Source organism: Schistocerca piceifrons, chromosome X (genome assembly GCF_021461385.2).
Source record: "Schistocerca piceifrons isolate TAMUIC-IGC-003096 chromosome X, iqSchPice1.1, whole genome shotgun sequence".
Classification (NCBI taxonomy): Eukaryota; Metazoa; Arthropoda; class Insecta; order Orthoptera; family Acrididae; genus Schistocerca; species Schistocerca piceifrons.
In genome coordinates this window covers 646,138,575-646,163,310 of record NC_060149.1, presented here as the reverse complement: position 1 = coordinate 646,163,310, position 24,736 = coordinate 646,138,575, and the positions used below count along the sequence as shown (strand labels likewise).

General features: G+C 40.3%; 1 protein-coding gene across 3 annotated transcripts in view; it reads right to left on the bottom strand.

Moving 5' to 3' along the window:
* Positions 1-24,736, bottom strand: part of LOC124721596 — a 202,150-nt gene that overhangs the window by 78,750 nt on the left and 98,664 nt on the right. For all 3 annotated transcript variants that reach the window (XM_047246646.1, XM_047246648.1, XM_047246647.1), the window contains exons 4-5: positions 5,689-6,002; positions 5,396-5,536 (exon numbers count right to left, since the gene is read on the bottom strand). In XM_047246646.1, coding sequence (XP_047102602.1) covers positions 5,396-5,536; positions 5,689-6,002 — 455 coding nt within the window. The remainder of the gene's footprint in view (positions 1-5,395; positions 5,537-5,688; positions 6,003-24,736) is intronic.

Here is a 24,736-nt window from a genome sequence, read left to right as displayed (position 1 = left end):
ATGGGTTTCGAAAAAGACGATCGTGTGAAACCCAGCTCACGCTATTCGTCCACGAGACTCAGAGGGCTATAGACACGGGTTCTCAGGTAGATGCCGTGTTTCTTGACTTCCACAAGGCATTTGATACAGTATCCACAGTCGTATAATGAACAAAGTAAAAGCATATGGACTATCAGACCAATTGTGTGATTGGATTGAAGAGTTCCTAGATAACAGAACGCAGCATATCATTCTCAATGGAGTGAAGTCTTCCGAAGTAAGAGTGATTTCAGGTGTGCCATAGGGGAGTGTCGTAGGACCGTTGCTATTGACAATATACATAAATGGCCTTGTGGATGACATCGGAAGTTCACTGAGGCTTTTTGCGAATGATGTTGTGATATATCGAGAGGTTGTAACAATGGAAAATTGTACTGAAATGCAGGAGGATCTGCAGCGAATTGACGCATGGTGCAGGGAATGGCAATTGAATCTCAATGTAGACAAGTGTAATGTGCTGCGAATACATAGAAAGAAAGATCCCTTATTATTTAGCTACAATATAGCAGTTCAGCAACTGGAAGCAGTTAATTCCATAAATTATCTGGGAGTAGGCTTTAGGAGTGATTTAAAATGGAATGATCATATAAAGTTGATCGTTGGTAAAGCAGATGCCAGACTGAGATTCAATGGAAGAATCCTAAGGAAATGCAATCCGAAAACAAAGGAAGTAGGTTACAGTACGCTTGTTCGCCCACTGCTTGAATACTGCTCAGCAGGGTGGGATCCATACCAGATCGGGTTGATAGACGAGATAGAGAAGATCCAATGGAGAGGAACGCGTTCATTTAGTAATCGCGAAAGTGTTACGGAGATGATAAACTCCAGTGGAAGACTCTGCACGAGAGATGCTCAGTAGCTCAGTACGGGCTTTTGTTGAAGTTTCGAGAACGTATCTTCACTGAGGAGTCAAGCAGTATATTGCTCCCTCCTACATATATCTCGCGAAGAGACCATGAGGATAAAATCAGAGAGATTAGAGCCCACACAGAGGCATACCGACAATCCTTCTTTCCACGAACAATACGAGACTGGAATAGAAGGGAGAACCGACAGAGGTACTCAAGGTACCCTCCACCACACACCGTCAGGTGGCTTGTGGAGTATGGATGTAGATGTAGATGTAGATGTGATAGTGAAGTGGAAATGTGAAGGGACATGTACAGCACAAAAGCGTACAGGCCGACCTCGTCTGTTGACTGACAGAGACCGCCGACAGTTGAAGACGGTTCTGCCTGCCGTTCCGCAAGAAACCTTCCAGCACCTGATGGAATGTATGCCTGTGAGAGTGGAAGCTGTCATCAAGGCCAAGGGTGGGCCAACATTATATTGAATTCCAGCATTACCAATGAAGAGCGCCACGAACTTGTAAGTCATTTTCAGCCAAGTGTCCAGATACTTTTGATCATGTAGTGTGCATGGAGAAATGCAGGATTACTGGTTTTGATCACGGCTCATGTTTGTGTCAGCTTCACATGTCATACATGCCATTTACTCAGAAAAGTATATGCCACTGCTGATTTGAAAACACAAGACAATTATACTTACTGTCATAATACCAACTTAAGCAAGCAGAAAACACTGAAAAGATAAAAAGATGTAACTACATTAAGTGCACAGCACCACTGCTTAAGCAATGCTGCAATGCAGTTAGTAAAGTATACTACTTAGGTGATTTCACAAAAATCACAAGAGAAGTTTTGCATATCTATGATGTACTTGTGGGTTCTGTCACAGAGCACAACATGGTGGTGGTTATGTGGTCAACATTCCAGCTCTACGACTGGTGGGTCACTGGATCAATACCCTGCATCCTCCTCCTCCTCCTTCTTCTTCTTCTTCTCTCTCTCTCTTTTCTTTCTTTTGTGTGTGTGTGTGTGTGTGTGTGTGTGGGGGGGGGGGGGGGGGGGGGGGAACCCCTCGTCATAATATTGCATATATATTACATCCGAAACATAATATATTGAGGCAACAGATGTATCAGCATGAATTTTCACTGATGTTACAATGTTATTTGGTTGTTTACTAATTTTCATTAATACAACAAATTTTATATTTATGATTATCAACCAGTAAATGATCAAACACAGAAAGTTTTCCTGAAAATCCACACCTGGTGTGATTCACGAACTCTCTTTCACCTGCAACGAGGTAAGGTTGTTTTTCCTTAGAAACTGTGAAGATTCCTTGTGCATGCTGGAAAATTGCATTCATTCGATGTACTAGATGTCACGTTAATTTACGTGTTCTGTGTCTGCGTGAAAAATACCATCCAGCAACATGTAATGTCAAAAGCATGTCCACTGATTAATCATACATTATCTATATATTCTGTCACATTGTGAGTCATTGTATTAATGAATCAAATTATTTGCTCCTTTATTTATCAATGTTTGACTTGGGCTTTCCATGCCTGTCCCTCATGCTTGAAACTTCAACACCTACATACATACTCAGAAAGCCACTGTATGGTGTGTGGTGGAGTTTACCGTGTTCCACTACTATAATTTCATTTTCTGTTCCACATATAAACAGAGCGAGGGAAAACTGATTGTCTACATGCTTCCATGAGCCCTAATTTTGCTTATCTTATCTTAGTTGTCTTTACACAAAATATGTGTTGGCGTCAGTAGAATCATTCTGCCTTTAGCTTAAGGTGTAGGTTGTTTAAATTTTCTCAATAGTGTTCCTCGAAAAGAACTTCACCTTCCTTCCAGGGATTCCCATTTTAATTCCCAAAGCATCTTTGTAACACTTGCATGTTGTTTGAACCTACTGGTAACAAAGCTAGCAGCTTGCCTCTGAATTTCTTTGCTGTCTTTCTTAAATTGACCTCGGATCCTAAACACTTGAACAGTACACACAAGAATAGGGCTCACTATTGTCCTATTTGAGGTCTTCTTTACAGATGAACTGTACTTTCCCAAAATTATCCCATTTATTGGTCAACAATCACCTTCCTTACCACTACACTCACATGCCAGTTCAATTTCATATCACTTTGCAGCGTTACACTCTGATATTTAAACAACATCACTATGTCAAGCAGGAATCTACCAATGCTGTGCCTGTACATTACAGGTACATTTTTCCTACTCATCTGCAGTAACTTACATTTTTCTGCATTAGCTAGCTGCCATTCATTGCACCAACTTGAAATCATGCCTAAGTCATCTTGTATCCTCCTACAGTCACTCCACTTCAGCACCTTCCACAGCATCATCAGCAAATAACTGCAGATTGCTGCCCTCCCTGTCCACAAATCATTTACATATGTAGAAAATAAAAGCAGTCTTATGACACTTCACTGGGCCACTCCTACAGACACCCTTGTCAGTGATAAACACTTACCACTGAGGATAACATACTGGCTTCTATTACTTAAGAAGTCTTCAAGCCACTCACATATCTGGAAATGTATACCTTACGCTCGTACCTTTCTTAACAGTTCACAAATTCTTTCTGGAAATCTAGATATATGGAACCTGCCTGGTGACCTCCATCCGTAGTTCACTGTAAATCATGTGAGTTTTGTACGAACAATGCTTTCTAAAACTATGCTCATTCAGGGACATAAGCTTCTTGGTCTCAACAAAATTTATTATATTTGAACCAAGAATATGTTCAAGGATTCTGTAGCAAACAGATGTTAGCGATATTGGTCTGTAATTTTGTGGGTCCTTTCTTTTACCCTTCTTATAGAGATGAGTCACCTGGACTTTCTTTAAAGTTGCTTGTGCCTTTGCACTGGACAAGTCACAAAAATGCAAGCCTGCAAGGGGCCAATGCCGTAGAGTACTCTTTGCAACATCAAATCCGGATTCGATCCGGACCTGGCAACTTATTTGTTTTCAACTCTTTCAGTTGTTTATTTATGCCAGGGATATTTAATACTGTGTTGTCCATGTGGGAGTCTGTTCAATGGTCAAGTGATGGCATGTTTGTATGGTCCTCCAGCGTGAATGATTTCTTAAATGTGAAATTCAAAACTTCAGCTTTCATTTAGTGACTTCACATAAAACCAGAATTTTCTTGGGTTCTCTGCCAGATCTTTTGCTAAGGGGTGGCTGTGGTAGCTGTTGAATACTTCACACACAGATCTTTTCACAGATGCATGAATCTCTACTAACCTTTGCTAGTCGTCATTTGTACATTTGATTTTGAACCACAAGTACAACAGCCTCTGCTTCCTCAACATTTTCTGAATTTCTTTGTTAAAACTTGGTGGCTCTTTTCTGTCCTTAATCCGCTTACTGGGCACACAGTTTTTCCCACCTTGATTTACAATTTGCTTAAACTTTCCTCATAATTTATCTATGTCCTTTATACTGGAACTAAATGATGTTGATTCATTGTCTAATGAGGTGCTAACAACTCCGTATCTGCTTTTCCAAGCAGACATCTCTCCTAGCCTTCTTGATACTGACACTGTCGATAAGGTCCAGCCTATCTGTACATACATGGCCTAAGATATTTCCACTGCATGTAGGCTGGCAAACTAGCTGCTCAGACAGTTTTCAGAAAACATGTCCAAACGTACTTCACACGACTGTGTGTCCATACCAGCAATGATTCCATAGACATCCCAGCCTATGCTCAATAGCTTAAAGTCACCTCCAACTGGAATTGTATGATCAGAATATTTACAGGCTATTGACCGCAGACTTCCTTTTAACGACTTTAGAACTATCAGGAATCAGGTGGCTGGTAAAAACATCAAACCATTAACCTGTGTCTGTGGGTCAAAGCAACAAGGTGCCAAGCAGTTCTGGGTACCTTACCCGACTGCAGATCTAAGAGGTTTTGCAAATCATAATAAACATACATTTTCACAAAAAAATTATGTGTTTGGTCATTTACTTGCCAATTATAATAAATATAATATTTGTTGCAATAATAAAAATTATTAAACAGCCGAATAACATTGGAAATTCAATAAACGTTCATGCCAACACACGTTTTTTCATTGCATTACCTTTCAAATGTAACACACATGAAATAATATGACTAATGTTGGAAAAATATAAATTTAAAAAACACATCAAAAACAAAAGTAATGTGTGGCACACGATCTTGCGACCCACCAATTATGGAGCTTGGACATTAACCATATGGCTGCCATCATCTCATGCTGAGCACGCCAATACACCAGTACATCATTGAGGCATAAAACTTCTCTTGCAATTTTCTCAAAATAGTCAAAGTAGTACACCTTACTATTTGCACATCACATCGTACTAATGGACTACTAAAAGTTCACAAAGTTCAAAGAAAATACATGTTCCAAAGTTTTGATCAACCCTTGTTAAAACTGGAATTATATACTTTATGATATTTGTCAAAGTGAAAAACTTACCTGACACTTTGTGTAGGCCCTGGCCAAATCATACTGTAAGGAATACTCTGAAAACTTCGGATCTGCATACAAATAACTGATAACTGTGAATTCAAAGTTCACATTATGTTTCGTTGAACTTATCCAACTTCCACGCAAAGCCTGAATGACAAAAACATTAAATTGAGGGACAAACATATATCTATTTCAAGAGTAATGCTATTTGTCACTTCATTAACAACATATTTACTATCTACAAGCATAACTGTAATTTTCTTTGTGATTACAATAGCATAACCAATTTAGTGACTCACACTTTTTGATGTTTTTAACAGTTGAATGTAACAATCTAAGAATCCTGAGGGGCTGCTTCCAATCTTGTCTTTAATTTCTGTTATGAGAAAACTGTAATTAGAACAGAGAAGTTGAAGAGCTATCATCATCCAGGCACTTTCTATTGATTTGACATATTGCTTATGGGCAGATGAGTAAAATCCACTGTTCTGTAAGTAGTAGCCATGCAGGATGTGTATTGCCGCTTTCTGGCAATCATCTAAATTCAACTGGGTAATGGCCCATAACTGAACTGAACTCTGCTTCAGTTCTGCCTGGCAGATAAATGCAAATGCTGAAACAAAATGTTTGGTGGGGAACATGTTACATTGGTTACGTGCATTACTAAACACAATATAAAAATCTTTTCAAGTTAAAATTGAATGACTTGTCCTCAAACATTACAGTGGCTCTTTAAGAAAAAATATCATCATCAACAACAACTATTATGATGAAAACGTGTTGAATGTGAAAGAAATGTACAGATATAAAGAAACAACAACAGTCAAAAGGAAAAACAGGAGGAAGCACTGCACTGAAAACATATAATTTTTTGACAAAATACACACTGTCTGATGATGAGCAGATAACAACACAGGAGGAGCTAACAGTGTTTTAGTTTGTAAATTTTCTTAGCATTTGATCAACAAAATGACCAGTTATAAGAACACAAGCAGTTGACAATTTATAGTAGCAGTTGACATATAAAAGAATTTCTAATAAATACTGGCATTGTTAACACAAACATGAAAAGAAAAATACTAACAAAGACGTTTTAAAGAATCATTATTATGATATTTGATGAAAGCAGCATACAAAATGTGTTTATCACCATGCTTGCAAAAACTATTTTAAACTTGAAATGTTAACACACTAGAACCAATGAAAATAATTACAAAACTTGTTATATATAACTCATACAACACATTGTGTAAAGATAAGCATTAACTATAAAGTGGATGTATTGAGCAGTGGACAGGTATCGAAATCAAAATATGAACATTTTAACTAAACACTCAAATTTGCGTTGTTATTCAGACAGTGACCACGTGTGCATGTGCATGACAATCCCCCTGCCCCCTCTTACACACACACACACACACACACACACACACACACACACACACACACACACACACGTGTGCATGTGCATGACAATCCCCCTGCCCCCTCTTACACACACACACTCTGTGTGTCTCTCTCTCTCTCTCTCTCTCTCTCTCTCTCTCTCTCACACACACACACACACACACACACACACACACCAACTGACATCCACAGGTGTATATATTCTACAACTAGACTTTCCGATGCATAAGAATGTTCATCCTGAATGTTTTGTACTTTCATCTGTTACTCTCCATTATAATGTATCATACTGGTCCTTTTTTATCTCTTTGATTCTAACAAATAGCTGCCTTGGTCCATCTAGCATCCAGTCAATAGTTTACATGACCACTTCCATTTCATTGTCATCACACTTGTACACACATCGCCTGATTCAGTTTCTTTTCTTCTCTGTGCATTTTTTTGTTCTCTCTCCTAGCAGTAATTCCTATTGTACACCTTTCCATTCACTGAAACATAATAGGTTTTACAGCAGTTTTGAATTCACTGCTGCAACTCAAAACTTGGAACACACACAGATTATTCACTTTCCTTTCCAAATGCACAACAAGCTTAGTACTGAATACCGTACTTACTGTTATATGTTAAAAGAATAGATAAATAAATAAAAATTACAAAAGAGGGGGAGAGGGAAAAACAGTGTGGATGAAGGAAGTAAGATTAGGATCTAGCATTTGACTGACAACAAATTCATTACAGACAGACTGGAGAAGAAATCAGCTGTGCCCTAACAAATGAAACTTCCCAGTATTTACTTTAAGCACTTCAGAGAAATAATAGAAAACCTGCATTTGGATGGCCAGACATGGATTTAAGCCACTGCCCTTCCAAATACAAGTACACTGTCTCAACACTGCGCCACACCGCTCTGGGTGTGTCGATGATCATTTATAGAACTGATTTATGGATCTAACTATAGACAACTGAGATTGAGGCCTGGATGGTCATACGACTGAAGGATTTACATTGTCACTGAAGTTGACCATGTTGTGATAGGATGCATGCTTTGCCACTGTTATTGTTGTTGTTGTTGTGGTCTTCAGTCCTGAGACTGGTTTGATGCAGCTCTCCATGCTACTCTATCCTGTGCAAGCTTCTTCATCTCCCAGTACCTACTGCAGCCTAAATCCTTCTGAATCTGCTTAGTGTATCCATCTCCTGGTCTCCCTCTATGATTTTTACCCCTCACGCAGCCCTCCAATACTAAATTGGTGGTCCCTCGATGTCTCAGAACATGTCCTACCAACTGATCCCTTCTTCTAGTCAAGTTGTGCCACAAGCTCCTCCTCCCCCCAATTCTATTCAATACCTCCTCATTAGTTATTGATATACCCATCTAATCTTCAGCATTCTTCTGTAGCACCACATTTCGAAAGCTTCTATTCTGCTCTTGTCTAAACTATTTATCACCCACGTTTCACTTCCATACATGGCCACACTCCATACAAATACTTTCAGAAACGACTTCCTGACACTTAAATCTATACTCGATGTTAACAAATTTTTCTTCTTCAGAAACGCTTTCCTTGCCACTGCCAGTCTACATTTTATATCCTCTCTACTTCAACCATCATCAGTTATTTTGCTCCCCAAATAGCAAAACTCCTTTACTACTTTAAGTGTCTCATTTCCTAATCTAATTCCCTCAGTATCACCCGACTTAATTCGACTACATTCCATTATCCTCGTTTTGCTTTTGTTGATGTTCATCTTATATCCTCCTTTCAAGACACTGTCCATTCCGTTCAACTGCTGTTCCAAGTCTTTTGCTGTCTCTGACAGAATTGCAATGTCATCGGCGAACCTCAAAGTTTTTATTTCTTCTCCATGGATTTTAATACCTACTCTGAACTTTTCTTTTGTTTCCTTTATTGCTTGCTTAATATACAGATTGAATAACATTGGGGATAGGCTACAGCCCTGTCTCACTCCCTTCCCAACCACTGCTTCCCTTTCATACCCCTTGACTTTTATAACTGCCATCTGCTTTCTGTACAAATTGTAAATAGCCTTTCGCTCCCTGTATTTTACCCCTGCCACCTTCAGAATTTGAAAGAGAGTATTCCAATCAACGTTGTCAAAAGCTTTCTCTAAGTCTACAAATGCTAGAAATGTAGGTTTGCCTTTCCTTAATCTTTCTTCTAAGATAAGTCGTGGGGTCAGTATTGCCTCACATGTTCCAACATTTCTACGGAATCCAAATTGATCTTCCCCGAGGTCGGCTTCTATCAGTTTTTCCATTCGTCTTTGCCACTAAGTGGTCTAATTTACACTTGGCCACTGTTCGGCAACTAGGTTGCGACCGTGCTCACAAACCACATGAAACCTGGCAATCTGCAGCACAATATAACTGAACTGATCAATAAAAGTAAAGTCTGTGGCACAAGCCTATAACCAGGCTACTGGCCTGACTGTAGTTACAGTGAAGCCTTTCTTCACCATGGCACAAGGAGAGGGAGGTGGCAGGCTCCACCACCCAGGCCACCTTTTAAACGAAGGAAGATACCTGGGACTCATTTCATAACAGGCCGAGTGTGCCTGGGGCCGTCCTGGAGGAATTGGAATGAGGAAAAATCCTGCTCCTGTCCAAGATCGAGCCTGAGCCATCCAGGGGTGGAGTCAAGTGTTCTACCCACTAGATGAACACAGCCATGACTGGATCAATGGAGGAGGATAAAAAGTGAATTCCGAAACTAAAATTCTTGAGGTTGGTTCTATACAGATCACTTAGCTTGGATTGTGCAGTAATCTAGTACAGGCTTCAAAAGTGGGAAACCACAAGATATGTCTGACAGTGGCAACACTTTTAATAAATAACAAGCATGAATCGTTACATTCCATGGTTCCGTATCATCAACGAATAGAGTGTTACACAGAAGCATGTAATAAAGAAAATGCATGGTTGTTACTCTAGAATCTCTTGCAGAAAGCTCCTTAAACAGATGGGCATACTGACAACAGCCTAACAGTATATTTATTCCCATATGAAGTTTGATGTAAAAAATAATTACAATTTGAAAACAACAATAACTTTCATAACCATCATATCAGAAGAAGACATACAGTGGATTGTATTTGAGCACAAATGGAACCTGTGCAATCTCTTCAATATATTTCAAGTTGCAGCTGTGGTCAGAACAGTTATGTCGGAGTTCTGTGCATTCAAATGCTGGCAAATTGTTGGTGCTAACATGCTGGGTGCTTCTGTAACCAAGACAGCCAAAGTATTTGGTATTTCAATAGGCACCATATCAAAGATTTACACTGCATACATGGAAAGAGGAAAAAGATCATCTGCTAAGTCACAATGCGGACAAAAGTGACAGTGTAATTGTGACAGACAATCACTGAAGAGGATTGTGACAGAAAATACAAGGATGACAGTTCCAAAAGACACTGTGGAACAAAATGTCTCACTCGTTAGCACTCAAACAACATGAAAGGAGTAACATAAGCATGGAACAGCAGGGTGAGGTAGAATTCTAAAGTCCCTCATCAATGATGCAAATGCGAATAACAGGAAAATGTGGTGCTGAAGGTATGAAACCTGGACTATAGAGCAATGGGCCGGCCGCGGTGGTCTAGCGGTTAAGGCGCTCAGTCCGGAACCGCGCGACTGCTACGGTCGCAGGTTCGAATCCTGCCTCGGGCATGGATGTGTGTGATGTCCTTAGGTTAGTTAGGTTTAAGTGGTTCTAAGTTCTAGGGGACTGATGACCACAGATGTTAAGTCCCATAGTGCTCAGAGCCATTAAATGTTAAATAGAGCAATGGAAGAAAGTGATTTGGTTTGATGCATCTTCTTGCACACTGTCTCTAACTTCTGGCTAAGTTTATGTTACACAAGTGACACATGGCGGGGCTTTGTCCATGATTTGAGCTGCCATATTGTGCTATTTTTTGGGCCCCATTGTTACTCTGCAACATTGCACTACTGCCAAGGTGATCATTTTGGCTGATTAGGTCTATCCCATGGTAAAATGTTTGTTCTACAATGGTGATTCTGTGTTAAAAGACGACAGGGTCCCTATTCACACAGCCTGCATTATCCAGGACTGGTTCTGCGAGCATGAGGATGAACTGTTGCATCTCTCTTGGCCACCACAGGCAGCAGATCTTAATATTATTGAACCTTTCTGGTTTACGTTGGAGAGAAGGGTGAGTGGTTGCTACTCATCTCCATCATATTTACCTGAATGTGCCACTGTTTTGTAGGGAGAATGGTATAAGATTCCCCTGAAAACCATACAGGACCTGTATTTATCCATTCTGTGATGAATGGAAGATGTTTTGAATGCCAACAGTTTTCCTTTGCTGTATTACGCATGGTAACGTGTTGCGGGTTTGGTGTTACCATATTTATTTTTGTCCAACCATTGCATATCAGTCAGTCTCAGTGTGGCACAGGAATGGGTGAAATATTAATCCACAAAAACCTTTGGACACTTACCACGTGATGCAAAAAATTTAATAATCACAATCAAGGAAATGGTCAGCGTGTTGTCATTTTTTCTTTCAGAAGTGTATCATAATTGTAAAATTGACTTGTTCCACTTCAAATGTTCAAATGTGTGTGAATTCCTAAGGGACCACACTGCTGAGGTCATTGGTCCCTAGACTTACACACTACTTAAACTAACTTTTGCTAAGAACAACACACACACAACCGTGCCCGAGGGAGGATTCGAACCTTCGGTGGGAGGGACCGTGCAATCCGTGACATGGCGCCTCAAACCGTGTGGCCACTGTGCACAGCTGTTTCACTTCACAGTGAGATGTCAAAATTATGATCCATGAAACATGGAAATAACTAAACTGTACAGATTCCAAAGTAGAGTAAAAAATCTCATTTTAATTGTGTGCTTCACACACAAGCACGGTATCTCTCTGTTTCTGTTAATATAAACTGTGAAGTTCCTAATTTGTGTGGGCTGGTAACCGAAAGACCTTTCTTCTGCTGAATTGCTTGTAAAAATATTATCTACAGCATGTCAAGCCTTAGTTCTCAGTGTATAGAGCCTATCTGCAAACTAATTATTTGACACTGCAATTACACAAGCGTTATCACAGAATTACACAAAAATATGAATGTGGATCCATAGCTTTGCATGCTCATTGAACACCAGCAACCCATTCTTTATTAATCCCTTTTATAAGGCCTTTACATGTAGATGCACATCATATCAGCTTACATTTGCACTGCTCAATTTAAGCATACAGTCCAGTTATGCTGTAATGGTTTGGTCATCTCAAAAGACTGTACCCTTCAATAACAGCTAGAGTGTGGTTTGATAAAGAACTCTAATGCATGAAGCCAAGAGGGTGTAAAACGAAGAGATGGATCAAACACATAAAAAAACAATGGATCAAACACATAAAAAGCAATGGATCAAATACATAAAAAACACTTTACCAAGCCAAAGTCTGGATTTGCAGCAGATTATGAATGCAGATACCTAACCAAACTCATGTAATTGGAGCATGTTACATGTTATTGACCACTCCTGCAATATTCGAGCTGGTTCAAGATGAGGAATTGTTGCTCCACAGTAGTACAAGAATATACAGCTTAGAAGTGCTACAGTGCAATCACAGTAAACTGAGACTTGAAAGTTCAGCTTGGTGGAGGGGACATCGTGCCACTGCCTAGGTAAAACCAATGACGAGCCAGTTTCTCTTCTGCACCACAGAGAGATCAACAGGTATAGTGTACCATGCTGCTGCACCATTAGAAAAGAGTAGTATGTGATGTTAAGCACCAAATCTTTCCATGTTCCCCAGTTCTTGTCGTGAAGTTTCGTGTTTTCGAACACTGGAGTGTGTTGCATGTGTTAACTCTGATTGTGAACTAGTGTTTTTGTACTGGTGTTGTTCTAGGAACAATGTGACATGTCTTAGCTCAGGTTTGTCAGAAAGGAGGTAATCAGTGAACATGTTCGTGGCATTAGAAGGTATCAAAGGTTGAGAGGGGATTTGTAACCCACAAACATGGCCGTGAATGTGTGAGCCTGTTGGCAAGCACATTGAACTCTACTGCAATTATGTGGCTATGATTTTAGATGTTTCAAGAGTGGTGGACAGTTGACGCACTAAACATTCATAGAATTATGGTGCTGAGGATTGGAAAACAGGAAAGAAAGGAAAACGAGAAACACCATACAACAAAGAAGTTATGACAGATTGATATCCAAAATGGACACATTCCAACAGGATGCTGTAAAAAGATATTTATATCATTACTAGCTGTGCACTGTTACCCATGTTAAAGAGTTGTTTATAAACATATGCCTGGCTATGTACTTATTCCAGTCTTTTAATAGTCCATATCCTCCTTTGCTCTCTCTCTGTCCATACCCCACCTGGTCCATCTCCACCTCTCACTCTCCGTCTGTCTCCTCCTCCCTCCTTTCTTTGTCCATTTCCTCCTCCCCCTCTCTCTGTCCATCTCCTCCTCCCCTTCTCTCTCCTCGTTATCATCCCTGTCTCTGTAGGAGGCTCTGGTGGTTCTTACCCCCCACAGTATTTCTTTCCAGATTGTAACTAATATTAGTACCAAATTTGGTTGAAATCATTCCAGGAGTTTAGGATGAGTTTTTTAATCATGCCTTTGCCCATGTACACATGTCAAATACATTTCACATGTATTTAACATATTTCACATGTATTCATACATGTATTTCACATGTATATCTAGTGAATTTCATCTGGTAGTTTCACTTTTATGCAGCTCAATGTTTATAACATCATATCACCTGAACTATGTGACAAACAATGATATATTTTTACATGTATGTTCAGTGGCATATGTGGACACTGTCTGCAAAATGTATTGCAAATAGAATTAGTAAAGAAGTAATACATGAAAATTCTTCATTTGTGTGGCCATACTGTCCATAGTTGCTTTACAGTGCCTGAGGTTATTTTTGTTCTGTCGTTGCAACTACAAGAAAATGCGTGTTTTTTTCACCAGAGACATTTTGCTTTATTGAGGTAAAGCATCACCAGTGGTTTGTAATTAAAGATACAAACAATATGTTAACATATTGTTAATGAACTGTTTTCCAATCTTAAAAACAAATCAAACTGTAAATATGTTTAATTACAGGCATTATTATGCTTTACCTCAATAAAGTGAAATGTGTCTGGAAAAAAAACCACACATTTTCTTGTAGTTGCAAAGACAGAATGAAAATACCATCCGGAATAAATCAAAAGGCAGCTTTTTGCGTATCTCAGATCTCAGTGTATGACATCTTAGCTCCCAAACTATGTGTTGTAAAATTGTAAAATAATGTATTTTTGTATGTATGTTTAGTGGAACTAAGCATGTGGATGTGGATACTGTCTGCAAAACGTGTTACAAATAGAGTTAGTAGTAAAGAAGTAATAAATTAAAACACCACGCATGATGCAACAATTTTTCATGAATCTCAGTATTTGACATCACATGTCCTGAATGATGTATTGTACAATGATATAATTTCACTGGTACAGTCAGTTGTATATGTGAATATTATCTGCAAAGTGTGTCATGAATACAGTTAGTAGTACAGAAATAGTAAATTAAAATTTCATGCTTCATGTGGCACATTTACTGCATGAACAGCAAAAATGTAGTAAGCAAGAAACTTTTACCCTTTTCATCATTTTGTTGGGGTTGTCAATGAGAAAAAAGTTTTGTAAAGGTTTGATATTATATGTAAAGTATGTTGCAAGTCACTAAAGGTTCTCATTCTCAAACACTGGATGAATAACGTATGGGTATTCGCGTGTCATGGGCTACACTTCTTTTTTGCCCCAACCCCAACCCCTTTGACATGTAGGTATATACAGGGTGCGGCAGCGTTCATAGCGTAATTTGAGTTGCGTAGTACAATGATGTACTGCAGGAATGCGCGCCAGCTCGTGCTGCATTCGTGTACTAATGAGCTGCCATTTCGAATGTGACAGTGATATGGAGTGGTGGAGTGCACAGCATCGTGCCTTTGCTGTTGAAAGTTATTTCAAGAATAACAACTCTGTTATTGATATCCAGCATCTATTTCAGCAACATTCCAAATTGGGACGGCATGGGAAAGTTCCAGATGGACGGACCACTGTGAGGTGGGAACGTGCATTTCAAACAACAGGTTTTGTTTGCAATGGCAAACTGGGAAGAAGTGAAAAAACTGTGCGGACACCAGAAGCCGTGGAAGATGTTCATGCTGCACTATTGCGTAGCCCAAAAAGATCTGTTTGTCGTCATGCGCAAACTGTGCATATGTCCGATCACCCATTCAGGAGTATATTGCACAAAGATCTCCATTTTCACCCATATAAGCTGCAGATTATTCAGGAAATTAGGATTCACGATTGGGTTGCACATGAAACATTCTGCTTAACCGTGTGTGATCTTCTTCGCCAAAATCCACAAATGTTGCACACCATCCTGATGTCAGATGAAGCTCATTTCGAGTTATGTGGTTCAATGAATAAACGGAATATGGGTTATCAGAGTGACGTAAACCCACATGAACTACACATCAAACCCTTGCACAGTTCTCATGTCACAGTGTGGTGTGGAGTCGCTTCCTTTGGGGTTATTGGCCTTTACTTCTTTGAGGATGATAGCGGTGTGGCTGTAACTGTCACCAGTGAACGCCACCTAAAGATGCTGCAAGACTTCGCTCTTCTGTAATTAGGTATGGTCGATGTGGATGTGGAACAATTATGTTTTCAACATGATGGAGTGACCTCGCATACGGTCAGAATTTGCATGGATTTATTGCTACAGACATTTCCCGGTAGAGTAATTTCCCGTTTTGGTGACATTTCCTGGCTGCCTCGCTCAACTGACCTTTCAAGTGCAGACTTTTTCCTTTGGGGCTACCTGAAGCAAGAAGTGTTATGAACACGTTGTGCCACCATTCCTGAGTTGAAGGATCGCATCAGAACTGCCATCGCCAATGTCCCATGGAATACGTTACGCCGAATTATGGAAAGCTTCCAACGTTGCCTAGATGAATGTGTGGTGCAGAGGGGGCATCATTTGACAGGAGTTATATTCAAAAAGCAATCCACACAATGGACAATGACTTACACATTAGTAAATGGCATACCTTTAACTATTAATTGACATAAAAGGTAATAAATAAATTACAGTTACTGCCTGATGGTGTGTTTTTAATATCCAACTATGAATGCTGCTACACCCTGTATAGTATAAGGTAGCCTATGTGTTAACTCAGAGTACAAGATATCTCCATTTCAAATTTCGTCCAAAGCCATCTCTCTCTCTCTCTCTCTCTCTCTCTCACACACACACACACACACACACACACACACACACACACACACACAAACAAACTAACTTTCGCATTCATAATATGTCCTCAGCTGCCGCCTATTCACATCTCCAGAGTGGAAAGTTATGTATTTAGCTTTCTCTGTTTTTCCTAACAGTAGATTTTTCAAATTTCATGAATGTTTTTCTATTTAAAAAGATTAATCTGGCATTTTGTAACTGTAAGTGTAAATTCAGGCCCTCTGTAGTGCAGTAGTTGTTCATTTATTTTGTTTCGAAGTGAAACATCTGTTCATTTAGTAAACCAGTCAGTCAGGCCCTCAGCTGTTGCCTGTTCATGTCTACAGGGCAGTGAGTTACATATTTAGTTTTTCCTGTGTTTTGCTAGTAGTATATTTCTTAAAGTTTGTGCAGTTTCCCTGTTTATGAGGTTTAATATCATGTTTTTAATTGTAAGGGTAAATTCTGGCAGTCCGTAGTGTAGTTTTCATTCCTTCTGAGCAGCCAGTTACACAGCTCATTAAGGCTTCAATGTCCATTGGTGACACATCAGGAGGGTAGCAAGTTGCATATCTACGTTTCTGTCTGCTATTACAGTTTGAAGAGTCTTTCTAGGATGGGTAGGGTGTGTGCATGATGTGCATGGACGCAGGAGTTTGCGAAAAGCTGAATGCCTGTTTGGCTACCGTCAGCTGCCTTCAGTCGCGTCACATGAGACACCTCAGATTTCACTTTTTTTGCCCACAGGCTCTGTTGCCGAATCACCTTCTAGTGTACATGATGCGGTAGATCTCCCTCTCCCCACAGCTGAATGGGAGGCTGGTGGTAAAGAATCTGCATCACTCAAGGCAGAGGGCCAGTGTGGAGGCTGACCATCTGGCCTTTTCTATTTACTTTCTGAGTGAACAGGTGGCCATTCCTTCAGCAGTGCTTGAGAAGGCACATGTGGGCGGTGGTTTGCTAGTTATTGGGAGCTCCAACAGTAGGAGTGTTTGGAGCCCCTAAGGAAGATTGCATTCAGGGCTGGAAAGAAAGGCAATGTGCACTCGTTAAGTCTGTCATGGGACCTTGCCTGCAGCTATCGAGCATGCAGTGCACAGTTGTCTGCAAGCTGTGGTTCATGTCGGCACCAATGGAGCCTGATGCCTGCATTTTGAGGCTGTTCTCAGCAATACAGGTGGATGGCTGTTGGCCTCCTGCAAAGGGCACATGCAGAACTCACAATTTGCAGCTTTGTTCCCAGAGTTGATTGGGGTCCTTTGATTTGCATCTGAGTGGAGGTTCTCAACCAAAGGCTCTGTCAACTCTGTGACGGACTTGGCTGCAGATTTCTGGACCTGCAATATTGGGTGGAGATTTGTAGGACTGTACCCGGTAGGTCATGGGTGCACTACACAAAGGAAGCAGCTACTCGGGTAGCAGAGTACTTGCGGAGTGGACAAAGGGGGTTGTTTAGGCTAGGCGGTAGTTGGAGGTATTCTGATAAACACTCACCAGTTGATACGCAGATAGCAAAATCATACTGCATTCAGAGTAAAGACACTGTGACTGTCAAAATTTTATCAGCAGACTGTCAGATATTTGTAAGGAAGTTTCCAAATTTATTGCCCTCTATTAAAGTTCTCATGCTTAAATTATTCTTGGTACTGACAGATGGCTGAAACCCAAAGTAGAAGGCTCTGAAATATTTAGCTAGACATGGAACGTATATTGGAAAGACAGATTAGATGCCATAGGAAGGGGAGTGTTCATTACAGTTGACAAAAATATTGTCTGCACTGAAATCGAAATTGAGTGTGACAGCGAAGTTATTTGGTCCTGTGTAACTAGTCTAGGTGAAATCAAGTTAATTGTTGGATGTTTTTACTGGCCACCTAATTTTGCTGTAACAGTTCTAGAGTCACTGAAAGAAAGTCTACGGTCAATAGCACATAAATACCCACATCACACAACACAAGTTGGAGGTTACTTTAAACTACCGCGTATAAAAAGGGATGTCTATGGATTCATTGGAAGGGGTATAGACATACAGTCTTGCAAAGTACTTTTGAACAAATTTTCTGAAAACTGTCTTGAGCAGGTAGTTCGGCAGCCTATACGCAACGGAAATATCTTAGACCCTGTAGCTACAAATAGGTTGGACCTTACTGATGGAGACAGTATAGGGACGGAGATTTATGATCATGATGTCATCATGGTGACTATGTTTGTTGAAGTTAATGAATTAGTCTAGAAACCTAAGAGAGGGTTTTTGCTGGAAAGAGCTGATAAGCAGTTGTTAGCATCACTTAGACAATGAGGAGACATCACTTAGTCCCAGGATGATGGAAATAGAGGAATAATGGCCAACATTAAAAAGATCATAAATCATACTTTGAAAAAGTACCTGTATGTGTCTAGTGAGTGAATTAAAGACAGTGAAGACCCTCCAGGGTTTGCCCATGAAATTCAGAAATTTCTGAGGAAGCAAAGGCTGCTGTACTCTCACTTCAAACAAGAATGCAAAAACAAAGAGAGCAAAGGATAGCAGAGATTCGCGTGCCTGTGAAACGAATTATGTGTGAAGTGTACAACAACTATCACCGTCATTCCTTAGTGAAAGATCTGGCCAAAAGCCCAGGAAAATTCTGGTCCTATGTAAATTCACTGAGTGTGTCTAAGACTTCCACACAGTCACTCATTGACCAGTCCGTTGTGGCAATAAAAGATAGCAAACGGGAAGCCAAAGCTGTAATTTTCTCATTTAACAAATCATTCAGATAGAAGAATCATACAAACCTACAATTATTTGACCATCACATAGTCTCCTGTACAGACGATATGGTAATAGGCATCCTTGGCATAGAGAAACAATGGAAAAAGTTGAAAACAAATAGGTCATCAGGTTCAGATGAAATCCAAATTCAGTTTTACAAGGAGTACTCTGCGGCAATGGCCCTCAATTAGCCTGCATTTATTGCGAATCTCTCACCCAGTGCACAGTTCCAAGTGACTGGTAAAAAGCATAGGTGACTACTGTATGTATGAAGGGTTAAAGAATGGACCTGCAAAATTGCAGGCCTACGTCCTTAACATCAGTTTGCTGCAGAATTCGATAATCTAAGTTTGAGTATCATAAATTTCCTTGAGAACAAAAAGCTTATGTCTATGAATCAGCATGGTTTTCGAAAGCGCCACTCCTGTGAAACTCAGCTTGCTCTTTGCTCATTTGATATACTGCAAACTATGGATGAAGGGCAACAGGCAGATTCCATATATTTCCATTACCGTAAAGCATTTGACACAGTGCCCCACCGAAAATTGTTACCAAAGGTATGAGCATATAATAACAGAAGCCAGTGTGTTGTTCTTGACACCGAGTGTTCTTTAGAGATATGGGTATCATCAGCAGTGCCTTAGAGAAATGTGATAGGACCACTATTATTTTCTATATACATAAATGATCTTGTGAGACCTTAACTTTTCCCGGTGAATTGAATGTTCAAATAACTTACGGGTTTGCTGCCGGGTGACGTCCTCGAACACCGCCGATATTTCGACAGGAGCACACCCTGCCATTCTCAAGGCACAAATGCAAGGAAGAATAAATGTGCTAGCAAATTTAATACCTCGGTCCACAGAGGAGAAAAAGGAAGACACCACACACAGAACAAGTGTCAACACAAACAAAGATAACCAACATTAGAAAAACCGATAGTTACTATTAATCAACAGGTGAGGTAGCACTAATTCTGTCCCTCTGTTCATCAAAAAACAAGTTCAGGTAGAATCAATGCCGAATTCATACACAGTCCTGCAGCAACTGTCCTTGTGATAATTGCTATCTGGTAGCAAGAGAGTAATGTCAGTCTGGAGTAAAAAGATTGGCTCTATGGCCTGAGATGACCATCTTTATACGGAACTTGTAGTTCAAGTACTGGTGTTGCTTGACCCAAAGAGTCCAGTTAATACAGAATGTTGTGTCACAGGTGGTGGTCATAGTGCCATGACTGGTGAAGCTCGGTGACCTTATAGATAGCACACTACCTGTATCAGAATAATATATAATTTTACTTCTGATTGCGATGATAGATAAAATAAGAAACATATTATTATGATTTGCTCTGCTTCACTTCAGTAAAACATTAGTGACGACATCTATCGGAAATTTTTTGAAGGGAATTTAAATAGCTCAAATAACTACAGGTTTGGAGTTTATAAGTTGCAAAAGGAGGAAAATATTAGTCACTTGTGATGTCAACTGAGAAGCTATTTAAACGAGAAGTAGTGGAACCTGCAGTAACCTGCCCATTACTCCACATCTGCCACCACTACTGTGGTGCATGCCAATGACCATGTCTTTTATTGTATTTGGAGTTAGAATACAACTGATGATGAGCAGAACTCAACTGAAGTCACTGTTTTTATGTGTAACTTATCCACAGAAGCAGTACTTCAATCACTTCTCCAGTAGCAGCAATTTACTATGGCCACCTTGGAAAAACTTGTGGTTACATTGACATTCCAGGCTTTACTGTCTCATATGCACCCATTGCCGTTTCCATCACACAATGACTCTGCTGAAGATTGGAAAGCTTCTGAAACATGGCTCCACCAGCACTTTGTTGCATTTAGGGTGACAGATGAAGAAATTTGAGAGGCTTTGTTTTTATCATGGAATCCTTCTTAGAAGTACCAGTTGTTATGTCAATTAGCCTCTTTGCAGGAATGGGTTTCACTCTCTTTTGATGAAACATGTAGTTTGATATCTTCTCTTCATTACAAGCACATCAATTTGTAGGAGCTCAGGCATTCCTTGGTAAAACAGCATACTATCACATGTTCTGGTTGCAGCCATTCTGGCTTGCCTGCTGCATCAGTTGCTTGATAGAATTGTTCATTTCCAGTGGTCACCCGCCTGTGAGCATACACATGTCCAACTTAAAAAACAAATTACACTCTGTACTTTGCCTTGTGGCAAACATTTAGTCTTGGCCACAGGTACATCCCAGTATGAGGTGGAGGCAGGTATGGCACATAATCATATGGATGACTCTGTGAAAACTACTGGTTTTGTATTAAAATGCTGAATGCAGCTTGGCAGCACTATTTGCAAGTAGAAAACAAAGCCCTTGAGATCGTTTATCCCCTAAAAGAATTTCATGCATTCTTATATGGTGCAAAATTCCCCTTAGTCACAGACCAATAACCTTCAGTTTCCTTGTTTCGCCCTTCAACTGCATTACCTAACAAAGCCACTCATTGTCTTCAATGTTAGGCCTTATTTTTGTTGAGATATAATTATGAGATCCACTTTTGTCCCACACTGAAGCACTCAAATGCATATGCATTGTCTTGGCTGCCCATGGAGCCTGATTCATTGTTTGATCAGGAAGAATTGTTTTGTTTTCAACATGACAGCAAAGCAAGACAGGTCCTTGATAGTTTCCCCATTACTAGCTCCAGGATTGAATTCGCAGTAGCTGCAGACACAGCACTTAAACAAGTTGTGTGGGTGATCCAACGTGGGCATCCAACCCATTGCGGAATTTCTATGCTATCTGTCATCATCTTTCCCCATTAGATCCTGCCATTCTCATGACGATCGAAGGGGGTACACCCATATTGTGATTCCAGTAACATTGAGTAGAGAGGTCCTCAACCTGTTATATCTAGGTCATTGGGGAGCCTCCTACACTAAATTATTGACACGTCAGTACATGTTCTGGCCTGCTACTGACCATGAGGCAGAGCACCTTGCTGTAACTTGCCACAAGTGTTCAAATCAACAGGCGGCACTACACACTGTTTTTCCCCTTTGCCAGTGCCCACACTATCTTGGGAATGAATTTATATCAACTTTGCTGGTACTTTTTAGACAGTTTTTGATCATTGGGTGTTGATGCCTTTTTAAGTACCCTTATGTTGTTTGTTGTCCATCTACTACAGCAGTCGGGAGTGCCAATGCGCTGTCAAATTTTTTTTTTCAGTTGGAGGGCTAGAACATACAGTGGTTTTGGACAATGGTCCTGAATTTTTGTCTCAATCCTTTACAGATTTTTGCACCCACCATGGCATCTGCCATGTCATGGGGCCCTCTTTCATCCACAATCCAATGGTGAGGCAGAATGTCTTGTGCAAACTTAAAAACGCAAATATGTCACGGAATTTCCAGTGGAAGAGGCCCTTATGTTCTTTCTCAGTTCTTACAGAACGACTCCAATTGGGGACAAGAGCCCGAGCGAACTCTTACATGGCCAGCAGCCGCAGGCTCTGCTCCATCTCCTGCTGCCAGACAACTACCCTGAAGCACCACTGATATCATTGCAGTTTGCATCTAGAACTCCAGTCTGGGCTCAAGGATTCTGATAACACAGGTACTCGATTCCAGGCACCATCAACAGCCGGTACAGGTGTCTTGTGTCCATGGGGCATATAGATGAGTGCCCTGTTGAGCGCGCTCAGTTGACCTTGGATGGGCATAGGCCTTCCTTCCACCATCATAGCAGTTCACAGTGGGCAGCACACTGCCTGGGCTCTGCTTGTCCACCCTCCCAAAGTGGTCTCTGGTTTCTCCACCAGTGGATCAGCCCCACACAGATGATGTTGCTCAGCCTCTTGAAGTCCCTGCAATGCCATCTCTTCCAGGGGAGGGCATACTGGGGCTCTATCGGTGTGCCCACAGGTGCCTCCTACACTAATGACACCCACTTGCTGGCATCGCACATGCTATCTTTGGACGTGACTCTCTAGCTCACAGAACCTAGAGAAGAGTCCGATGTCAACATGACTGCTGCCGATAGGGTGTTGAGGTCATCCGCCTGCTCTCCTTGAGGGGTGTGAAGATGTGCACATCCATGTTTACACCACTTCGATCACCACTCGCTGGTTCACATGGACTGGGAACTGTTTGCACCCAGGATAATCGCTTCACACAATATGAATGTATCAACCATCAATGTACCGTGGAGGAGCCAGCATTTGGTCACTCATCCTCCCACAGAAGGATGTGTGAAGTACACCTCACATTACTGCATATCCGCCACTACGGTGCATCTCGATAGGGGCACTCATTTGAGCAACACACCCTTCAGCTGCTCTTGGCTGCTACGAAAGATAGCCGACCTCGTTCCAGCATCTCTATCACCTGAATCCGATAGCAAGCAGCCCCTGGTATGCAAATGCTTCTTATACGGCCATATACTAGCTCCCACCAGCAGTCTTCTGTATGTTCTCTAAACTGTACTGTACTGTACTTATGCTGTCATGCCATGATTTAATAAATAGTTTGTTTCTCACAACTGTGCCTTTTATTGTATTTGGAGTTAAAACAGCTCCAAAGTCTGGAAGGCTGACAATGGCAGGGATAGCCCCTCAATACTGCACCCAAATGATGCCATCTGCAAAATATGGCATGGCAGCTGGCCACCACTGCATGGACCTCCAGGTCTGATCACTGAATTTGTAATAGACTCTATGGCTGAATCTAAAGCCTTTACAGAAGAGCAGAATAACAGTAAGAGGTCATTTCTTCATTGAAAGACAAATATGGGACAGTTACTGGTTACATATAAAGCATTACAGTCTTTTCTGTATCTTTCACTTACGGGATAGATACAAGTTTCACATTTATGCAACTGAATGCTGCTCTGGCATTCACTGTCTCTACATGATTTACATTATTCTATGTAGCAGTAAGGAGCATGATTAGTATCATACCCTATATTATTTTATAAAAAGCATATTACAAGAAGTTATAACAAATATAAAAAGAGCATAACTGTAAAACTGCTTCTTTTTTCAATGAGACTAAGCAATTTTCTGTCTTTTCTACATGTCTGCCCACTGCTCAGAAATTCTTCTGTTTGACAAGTAGCACTCTATGCTTATATATACATATTATATTCCATCCTGGAATTTCCAACAACGCACATTTGCTTGAGATCTGGCATTTTTCACCCATCCAATCAAGAGCTTTTCTTCCCACTCCATTTGCCATTATTTAAAGTGGAAAAAAAGAACTTCTCTATTCTTTGCTATTGCTGTACCAAAAAGTGTGACTGTGACTAAACTACCATTTCATCTAAATTGCATTTTGATAGTACAATAAACTGCCAATGTTGTACATCCAAGTTTAATCATGTAAAAGCACTGAAGTCTTCATATTGTCTCATCAGATCAACAGATTTAGGTATTTTTCTTGCAATATTTGTATGTACATTAAAAAGAACAAAAGATTTATATCACTGCATTCTTTCTGATTGACTTTCCTGTCAAATATACAGCTAGAATTTTCTTCACACTGTAAATTTCAGTTACACATTGTTCTATAACTAGCACTTCCTTTACTATGGATTCTTATCTATCAATTTTCTTTTGTCACAGCACAGTATCTTTAAAATCTTCATCACATGGAAGCTATGATTCGGAAGTTAAGTTCCCCAGAAATGCTTAAAATGCCTATAACAATCATTAATCAGGTCAGTATAGCTTTTATGTTTCATTCTCTTTCTATTAACACTGAACATTCTACAGTCATTGAAACCTTCTAGGGTGGGTGATAAGACTGCTTCTTCATAAAGATGTGGAAGGAAATTGCTAAAGTTTTGTTTAAGGAAACATTACTGCACCTGGAGCAA